This window comes from Osmerus eperlanus, chromosome 10, assembly GCF_963692335.1.
Source record: "Osmerus eperlanus chromosome 10, fOsmEpe2.1, whole genome shotgun sequence".
Taxonomy (NCBI): Eukaryota; Metazoa; Chordata; class Actinopteri; order Osmeriformes; family Osmeridae; genus Osmerus; species Osmerus eperlanus.
In genome coordinates this window covers 9,967,846-9,977,498 of record NC_085027.1, presented here as the reverse complement: position 1 = coordinate 9,977,498, position 9,653 = coordinate 9,967,846, and the positions used below count along the sequence as shown (strand labels likewise).

Genomic DNA, 9,653 nt, shown 5'->3' with positions numbered 1-9,653 from the left:
TGTTGATCAGACTACAAAGTTGTGATTCAATCATTGGAAACTATACTGGCCAAATAACAGTTAATTGCATATTGCTGGTATTTCACCTTTCCTTGATTATCATTTACGATCGATTGTTGTTTGTTTTACTTGGTAATATATCAAGAGAAGGGCATCAATCATAAATTATATCTTCCTATAATATAAGCTACGAGGGCATCACATTAAAACAGTACAATAATGTAAAGTCATTAATGCACATTGCTTTGTGACATATTAGGCTTTGTCAAACAAGCTTTGATCTTGTAGGTTAATCCACAACACCTCTAAGCTGTATCACTGCAAATCTTAAGTGTCAGACTGCAAATAAAATAAAGGAAACCAATCTAACACATATTCTCCCAACTCACCCTCTCCCTCCCTCTAAAAAGGAGCCTGTGTGCTGCATTGATACACACTGCACAACTACAGTATGCAGCAAAAACAATTTTCAATGAGGATATCCACACATAAAAAACAGTCAGTTGGCATCAAATCTGCACCTTATGTAGCAACAAACTGTCAGCACAAGGGGGAGATGTGAGGTCAAAAATGATAAGGGGTGGTGTCGCGTAAACATTGGTGATTGAGTACACTGTACCAACTGTACACTGCTTAAGGTTGCACATAATATCTTCATACGTCATACAATCATACATCTTATAGCTTTTATAGCTTAAATGTGTTTGCTTACAAGATTGCTGCAGCACAAATACAACAAAATAAAAGTATAGATCCTTATAATTTTCCTTTAAAACATATTGTTACAATTCACAAAATACATGGAGAGAAGTTACATGCCATGTACATAAACAATAGAATTGGAATCCTGATGTTTGGAAGGGCATGCATGTCAGGAAGATAAATTGTGACTTCCAATCAAGTGAGTACTGTCAATGCAACCTAACTAGGCTGCGGTACAACATAAACTTTATTGAATGCAGCAAACCCAGTTTTGTCTCTTTTACAAACAGGCAGCTGACTTGTACTTGCTTTGCTATGTCAACTTGTGGGATACATTTAGGGAAAAGGGCAGTTACCTTAAAAGTTGAATATTTACAAGAACATCCAGGTATACATTTCATAGATATCAGGAATGGTATAGCTCTGATGTGTTTGTTCCACCAGAATAAAACTTATTCTTTTTATAAAGGTGGAAGTTGTAATTGAGATACTATTTTGTTGCAGTTTCTTTTGTATGTCTTGTCATTGTTGCTAAAGTAAATGCCCCAAAACAGCTTTTACGTAATTTTTAAAGAATTAATGTATTGCCCAAGAACACACATACATTGAATATTTGTGAAGGATTATGGTAACACTGTAAAGTCATGTTACAACGATATTATATGAAATAGAATGACTTTTACACCAATAGGTTTGCAAAGGCAAAATAGCTTCAACGAATACATCCTCCACTGACACTATTTTCCATTCATAATATACAATTTACAGTTTTTGTAGTATGTGTATTATGTTATGTATTATATTTTCATGAATCCTCCATGAGCACCCTCCTTTGAGTCACAATCTGGTTTAAATAATCCACGTTGGTTCATGTAGAAAGGGAAAGTATTGACTAAGAATAGCTGGCATTGAGATTAATGTAAAGAGTAAGGAATTAGGTTTAGAAAACCAAAAAAATAAATGGTTCAGTGTGAACACAGACATTATCATAAAGTATTTTTCATTCCCTCAGAGTGAAAAAAGCAAGCTTTCATGAAAGCAAACCAGGCCTACTACAAACGTAGTTCTGCCAAGGCTTCTCCAGATGTGAATCTTTTGCACACACAATAACTGTACTCAGAGTTCCATTTTCCCACATTGATCTAACCCATCTTCCCATTCCTACCTTTGGTTCGTTCCCTGGTGAGGACATGACTGGCTCAACAGAATATGACATGAATCTGATACACTTTGCCACTAAGCTTCTTTGATTCGTAAGGATTAACATCAAACTCAAGAAGGGTTTGGGCAAATACTTGCCCTCTAAAAAGGCCAAATAATAGGACTTAAATATTACCGTACCTGTCATTTAAAATATGCACAATTTGTAAGATGTACTTGCAAGTTGTACTTGTCAGATGAGTATACAGTATGTACTCTTGAAGGTGCATACATGTACTGTATATGCAAGTCCATACTGTATGATACAGAATATTATATTTCATTTAAATAGAAGAGAGTAATATCACATTATTATAACATAATAACAAGACCAAAAGTGTCAATGTCTGCCTTGTGCTTTACATGCATATATAATGATTTCTCTGTAGATATTTCTCTGTAGTATTGGTGTTGTGCTCAAGGGACCATTCGAGCAGGGTTTGCATGCATTTTCCATGAGTTGGTTGATATGTTTTTGTGGGAGCAGACACATCGTCTGATACTTTAAGCCCTTCAGCCGCATGTTTTCAGACATTATCCCAAGTCAAGTCAAGCGCATCCACCTCATGTGTGGGACTACAGTCCTTGAGCTGGCAACCTGAGCTTAACTGTTGGGTTAAAAGTAAATCCCTTACATTTGCACTGAAACAGTCTGGTAGGGAAATCCATCTTGAAAGGCCAAGGCAAGAGAGATTAAGAGATCTGGATCTACCCCTATTGAAGATACAAAGGAAACTTTGCATCATAAAAATCCTAAAACCAAATATGGTCATGGTCAAATATGGCTGGTAGGATAAAAGACCTGTCTCTCTTTGCACATGAAGCCATTGATTCTAAAAGGTGAGCATGCTTTTATTATTTTTCATCACTTATGCTTATCTATTTTCCTAAATCGCTGAGTAGCTGCACATATTTCTTTTATTTCATTGTTCTATATATTATTTGCAGTGCTCTAAAATGAGTCATGGTTAGTGAGGTTATGGTCAAGTAAGAGCACTGGTCTTATGATAGTTTAAAAAATGTTTCATTATGTAGACATGTCAAGTGAAATGGATGAATGTTTTTCAAAGGGAGGGTAATCTAGGTTATCTATCTGATTGGTAAAATAGTTGTCATGCATATTTCTCACATGTAAAACCCACTCTTAGCTTTAACAATTGAAATAGTGAAACATGACTAATAGGGATATTAAACAAATATATATCAATAAGGATTTGCATTGATACAGTTTGTCCCAGCCCTGCCTGCCATCTGTTCCCTTGAACATAATATGAAGAATACACACAGTATATCCATGCAATTCACAGCAATCGATTTATGTAAACTAAAACACTGTAATTAAACACTTCGGATGATTGAATACATTGGCTTGACATACAGTATATTTGAATAAGGAACTATTTCTATTTTGTGAATTTCTCTAAAGTGTTTTGATAAGTGAACAGCATATTTACATGTTTACAGCATATATTGAAGCATTGGACACAATAAAGCAAAACATTGAGATTAAGGAAATGGGGTACAATTGAACATATATTCCAAAGCATTAGATGACATGCAGGAATGTGAATGGGTGATAGGTAATAATCATGAGATATACAGTTAGGTCCATAAATATTTGGACATTGACACAATTTTCATCATTTTGGCTCTGTATACCACCACATGGAATTTGAAATGAAACAATCAAGATGTGCTTTAAGTGCAGACTTTCAGCTTTAATTTCAGGGTATTTACATCCAAATCAGGTGAACGGTGTAGGAATTACAATACATTTTATATGTGGCCCCCCCCTTTTTAAGGGACCAAAAGTAATTGGACAATTGGCTGCTCAGCTGTTCCATGGCCAGGTGTATGTTATTCCCTCATGGGAGTTTGTTATTTCATTGACAAGGAGCAGATAAAAGGTCTAGAGTTCATTTCAAGTATGGTATTTGTGTTTGGAATCTGTTGCTGTCAACTCTCAATATGAAGTCCAAATAGCTGTCACCATCAGTGAAGCAAGCCATCGTTAGTCTGAAAAATCAAAACAAACCTATCAGAGAGATAGCAAAAACATTAGGTGTGGCCAAATCAACTGTTTGGTACATTCTTAAAAAGAAAGAACGCACTGGTGAGCTCAGCAACACCAAAAGACCCGGAAGACCACAGAAAACAACTGTGGTGGATGACAGAAGAATTCTTTCCCTGGTGAAGAAAAACCCCTTCACAACAGTTGGCCAGATCAAGAACACTCTCCAGGAGGTAGGCGTATCTGTGTCAAAGTTAAAAATTAAGAGAAGACTTCACCAGAGTAAATACAGAGGGTTCACCACAAGATGTAAACCATTGGTGAGTCTCAAAAACAGGAAGACCAGATTAGAGTTTGCCAAAAAACATCTAAAAGACCCTGTACAGTTCTGGAACAACATCCTATGGACAGATGAGACCAAGATCAACTTGTACCAGAATGATGGGAAGAGAAGAGTATGGAGAAGGGAAGGAACTGCTCATGATCCAAAGCATACCACCTCATCAGTGAAGCATGGTGGAGGTAGTGTTATGGTGTGGGCATGTGTGGCTGCCAATGGAACTGGTTCCCTTGTATTTTTCGATGATGTGACTGCTGACAAAAGCAGTAGGATGAATTCTGAAGTGTTTCTGGCAATATTATCTGCTCAGATTCAGCCAAATGCTTCAGAACTCATAGGACGGCGCTTCACAGTGCAGATGGACAATGACCCGAAGCATACTGCGAAAGCAACCAAAGAGTTTTTTAAGGCAAAGAAGTGGAATGTTCTGCAATGGCCAAGTCAATCACCTGACCTAAATCCAATTGAGCATGCATTTCACTTGCTAAAGACAAAACTGAAGGGAAAATGCCCCAAGAACAAGCAGGAACTGAAGACAGTTGCAGTAGAGGCCTGGCAGAGCATCACCAGGGACGAAACCCAGCGTCTGGTGATGTCTATGGGTTCCAGACTTCAGGCTGTCATTGACTGCAAAGGATTTGCAACCAAGTATTAAAAGTGACAATTAGATTTATGATTATGTTAGTTTGTCCAATTATTTTTGGTCCCTTAAAAAGGGGGGGGCCACATATAAAATGTGTTGTAATTCCTACACCGTTCACCTGATTTGGATGTAAATACCCTGAAATTAAAGCTGAAAGTCTGCACTTAAAGCACATCTTGATTGTTTCATTTCAAATCCATTGTGGTGGTATACAGAGCCAAAATGATGAAAATTGTGTCAATGTCCAAATATTTATGGACCTAACTGTAAAAAATATTGATCTAGTGTAAGTCAGCTGGCTCTCACTGAAAAGGTTGATCAGTCACCCACAGAACAGTCCATCCTTCATCATTCTCTTCCTCTGACAGGTATCTGAAGGCAAATCTGTCCCCTTGTGGAATATTTTTGTACTTCACACATATGAGTATGCAGCTGGTTGTCATGGCAGTGCTGCTTGTTCTGGTGAAGGCCGAATCCAACTGTGGGTCTGGCTGCCAACTAACTAACATCTCCATCACCTTGGAGAAGACAGAATGTGGGAGCCACCCTGTTACAATCGAAACCACCTCCTGTGCCGGCATGTGTGAAACCAAGGTAATGAAATAGGGTGTGGTGGATGTAACTTCAAATCACTCTTAAACCCCATTATATACCCCAGTATGTTTTCACAATAAATAGTATGTCACATTTATTATTTATACAGAATCCAGGTGATTTAAGCCACAAAAACAGTCAGTCACTTGTGGTGGTTTGCATATGAAGATACTGTATTCTCACAAATCTAATTTCTGTTGTTGCTCTTAGGACTGGAACTATTTTAGCCCTTTGGTACAGGTACCTCAGGCCACCTGCAACTTCAAAGAGTGGTCCTATGCGACTTACTACATCCAAGACTGCCCCTTTGGGGTGGACCCAGTTTTAACGTACCCTGTGGCCAAGAGCTGTGCATGTACAACGTGTTCCATTGCCAGCACGGCGTGTGATCCCATGCACAGGGACATGGCAAGTTGCCTGTCCTTCTGAAGAGAAAATTGCTTGATGAGCATTAACATAAATATACAGTACAGCCATTATTTGCAATGCCAGAAAAATACATTATTGTGTCCTCTAATGCTTGAAACTTGAAAATAAAAAAGATTATCAGCCATGAGTTGCATGTATCACCTTTACCTCAATGTACTCAGTCTGCAAAAATATGAGCCAAATCTGCTGATCAGATAGCTTGCTAAAAATGACAAAGTGACATATCCATTATGAAATAGTATAACATTTTGTGACCTCACCCCTTTCCCAGTTCCAATTATTCTATACACTGCAGCATTCTCATTACTTTAGTGTTTTTGTTTTCCCATAGTATTTCAGATGCCAAATTGATTCCACCAGTCGCATGCTTTAAAAACCTAGCTCATACTCAATAAGGCAAGTAAAGAAAGCTCAGATATACTGTAGGTGGGTCTTGGCAATGCCTTTGTTTGTGCTAGTGTGATGAACTGCTGTGTCATGCTGCCCACAATGCCGTAGGGGTGTACATTGATCATGAAGACATGACTGGATGGAACAGGAAATACTGTAGAGGAAAATATGAGGCTAGCAAAGGTCTCAATGGGTGCATTACATATTGCAGTGTCCAAGGAGGGAGTGGCAAAGGGGGGTAGCAACTTATTTATAAAACACAAGCATAGATACATTATAAGAAAGTAACTGTGACGAGAAAACAAAAAAGCCACCTTATTTTCAGATAAAACCTAAACCTTGGAGGTTTAACTTGTGTACACATCAATAGATTAACATACCGCAAGTATAAAAAAAAAATATTGCAATATTTTTTTAATATCATGGATCTTGGTTCTAGGAACACCCCTCCACCACATTCTTTCATTTTCCAGAAGATAATCATAGACCTTTATATTCTTTGTTGTAAATTCAAACATTTTCACTAAACTCCATCTTCATATAGGCACTCCTGAGTCAAGTTATTAAAGGGTGTATTTGTTGCGAATGATTTCCCCACCCTCCACCTCCACCTGCTCGTACATCCACTTCCGGTCACAGCGGCACTCTACGCCGCACTTGCGTGAGCCACAGTCGGGGCATTGGTAGAAGCAGCCCATGCAGTCCACATCTAAGCAGTCACACATATCTTTGTTGCATGAGAGTAGCCGTCCTCTGCTGTCATACACTTTGCTCCTGGCACCCATATTCTGCCTGTTAGGTGAAGAGATGAAAACATACAGTTGGCATCAGTTTCCATAGAATCCAGCCGTGTCTGGTTTCTGTTGCTGTACCATTTCCTGTCCTTAAGTTTTACAGAGGCTATCCTTTAAAGCAATCTATTAGCCAGCCATAGAAATACCATTTACATATAAGTTGAAGTAAAAACAAATCCGAATGGGTACCGAAAAGTACCCATTATTGGAACACATTGACTCAACGGTCACTTTGTCACATGTCCCATGTGACAAAGTGGTGGAATCGAAACACAATAGTATCAAAGTATTTATTCCAGCATTGGAATTTGTTAACCATCCTTACCTGTCACTGGTGCTGGAAACTTTTCCCCCTCTCTTTCGAGTTACCTCACTGCCACCTCGTGCCTGACAGAACATAATAAAGAGAATCATTTTGGTGAGAAAACTTTGTGAAGGGTTAGGAGCAACAGATAACAAATATGAATAGACCAATCATGAACCTTTAAATATTATTGCAATGTCTACCCTGTTTTTTTGATGGCATTGCCTTTATTATTTTTATGATAGAAATAGTGTTTGGAGAGGACAGGAAATGCAGGGAGAGAGAGAGGGGATGACATGCCGTAAAGGGCCTGGGCTGGAACCCAGGCCGCCGTTATGCCTCAGCCTACATGGTGCCTGCCTCCATGTCTACTCTATTTGAAAAAGTGTGAGAGTGCACATCATTGATTCGAAAAATGAAAAACCTGCTGGTATGAGAGTAGCTCACACAAAGTACTCCCACAATTAATTCGCAAGTAAGGCTTTTACCTATGTTTTCCTTCTAAATGAAGAAGACAAAGGAAGACAGATGTGGTTGACTGCTACTATACTTGGAATTGGTGCAAAAACTGAACTATACAGTTCAGCCATTGTATTGGAAATGGTTTGTCCCTGCAATAACAACTTATTTTTCTAGAAACACAAAAGAAAGCAGTCTACTGTATATTTAATTATTCTGAGTGAACACCATTGTGGAGACAACTTGTGAAGCATTACCATGCAATCCCCTTTTTTGAATATATAATTAAAATGTTATCAATGTAAATACACCCATTTTACAACTCACCTTCAAGCCAGCCTGCCGTCTGTCCTTTCTTTGATTGGCAGTATCCTTTGCCCTCTCTCTGTCAGACTGTGTTCCAATTCTGGTATCCTTCATGATTGGTACCCTTTTCCTAAGCTCAATCTGCATTGATATTTGTGATAAACATTGGTATCATTACATTTCTTCTAACACAAATGCAATGTGTAAGTACATTACATTCATTTAGCAGACGCTCTTATCCAGAGCGACTTACAGTAAGTACAGGGACATTCCCCCCGAGGCAAGTATTGTTAAGTGCCTTTCCCAAGGACATTACGTCGTTTGAAGGAATCGAACCAACAACCTTCTGATTAATAGCCCAACTCCCTAACCGCTCAGCCATCTGACCCACAGTAACTCAAACAGAATTATTGGCTAGCTAGCACAACCTACCCTTTATTGTTTAATTATTATGCATACAAAATCTATGTATGACCAAGTTCATATGACATGCCATTCACAAAATTGTATTTCATATAAAGTACCACATACCTTTGATGCATCTTGTACTTCCCCAAAAATGGTAGGCACAGCATCCTCCCTCAGAAACTGTTTGCCGTTATAGTCTCGAAAACAGTCAGGTCTGAAATGCTCTGAGCAGAGGCAGGTGTTTTGAGTAGGGATGAAGTTTTTCATACCCAGGCTATGTACCCATTGTGTGGCAAGCTGGGGTTTGCTAATAGGGAATCTAAAATGGAAAAGAAGGTTTTGTTATTAAAGTATTTCGTAAATATCAATGAAACAGACCTTAGGTTAATTATATACTGTATATTGTCACAAAAACCCATCTAGTTGGGGAATTAGCTTCACGAGTGACTGCTTCTACAAACAAACAAGCATGGCTCATGCGTTTGCTGTTATGTTTAATCAACCTGTCCTTGTCCCAGGCTGCTGTTCCTACACCCTTGTTCCAGTGTCTAAGAACGGAGCAGTCTTGTGTCAGAATATGACTATAGCCTCTTTCTCCATCATAAAGTAATCTGAGAGGCTGGTGATGGCATCCACTTATATAAATATCCCTAACAACGTGGACTTGATCTCTTGCTTATAATACCGCCCAGCATATTACTAGGCTAGCAAACAAGCTTGTGCACTTACCTATAAAATCGTATTTCAGATCCTTTAATAAATTTGTTGGTGCAACCAGTTGCTGCACAAATTACAGGCATGATGACGAACTCCTTGCGTGTCTGACCCAGCAATTATTTTGTAACTTTCTGAATTGGAAGCGTACAGATTGAGACTCGTATTTTTTTAATCGTTTTTATTACGCAGGAACTGGTATGAAACGTTTCCGGTTCATTTCTTTAAAAGAATAAAAAAGGTCCAGAAAAAGATGTATACCGGTACTTGTTATTTGGGTAAACTGTACACCTTTCAAAACACGAATAAAATACATACGAAAATAAACAATTTGGGACAAATACGGATTAAAGTAAATG

At 38.4% G+C, this 9,653-nt stretch overlaps 2 protein-coding genes across 2 annotated transcripts; one reads left to right on the top strand and one right to left on the bottom strand.

Moving 5' to 3' along the window:
- The first annotated feature begins 5,208 nt into the window (after window positions 1-5,208).
- On the top strand, window positions 5,209-6,043 carry fshb (follicle stimulating hormone subunit beta). Its single transcript, XM_062471622.1, has 2 exons — window positions 5,209-5,490; window positions 5,701-6,043. The coding sequence occupies exons 1-2, from the start codon at window positions 5,317-5,319 to the stop codon at window positions 5,917-5,919; spliced, it is 393 nt and encodes a 130-aa protein (XP_062327606.1). The 5' UTR covers window positions 5,209-5,316; the 3' UTR covers window positions 5,920-6,043.
- A 500-nt stretch (window positions 6,044-6,543) lies between these two features.
- On the bottom strand, window positions 6,544-9,479 carry arl14ep (ADP-ribosylation factor-like 14 effector protein). Its single transcript, XM_062471621.1, has 5 exons — window positions 9,310-9,479; window positions 8,704-8,899; window positions 8,194-8,313; window positions 7,429-7,490; window positions 6,544-7,101 (listed from the first exon to the last, which is right to left on the bottom strand). The coding sequence occupies exons 1-5, from the start codon at window positions 9,378-9,380 to the stop codon at window positions 6,873-6,875; spliced, it is 678 nt and encodes a 225-aa protein (XP_062327605.1). The 5' UTR covers window positions 9,381-9,479; the 3' UTR covers window positions 6,544-6,872.
- Between the last annotated feature and the right edge of the window lie 174 nt (window positions 9,480-9,653).

Excerpts from the sequence above, each read along its gene's own strand:
- fshb (XM_062471622.1), top strand. The coding sequence starts at position 5,317 with ATGAGTATGCAGCTGGTTGTCATGGCAGTGCTGCTTGTTCTGGTGAAG. Across the intron at positions 5,491-5,700 it reads CCGGCATGTGTGAAACCAAG|GACTGGAACTATTTTAGCCC; the intron begins GTAATGAAATAG and ends TGTTGCTCTTAG.
- arl14ep (XM_062471621.1), bottom strand. The coding sequence starts at position 9,380 with ATGCCTGTAATTTGTGCAGCAACTGGTTGCACCAACAAATTTATTAAA. Across the intron at positions 7,491-8,193 it reads GACGGCAGGCTGGCTTGAAG|GCACGAGGTGGCAGTGAGGT; the intron begins GTGAGTTGTAAA and ends ATGTTCTGTCAG. Across the intron at positions 7,102-7,428 it reads GTTTCCAGCACCAGTGACAG|GCAGAATATGGGTGCCAGGA; the intron begins GTAAGGATGGTT and ends TTCACCTAACAG.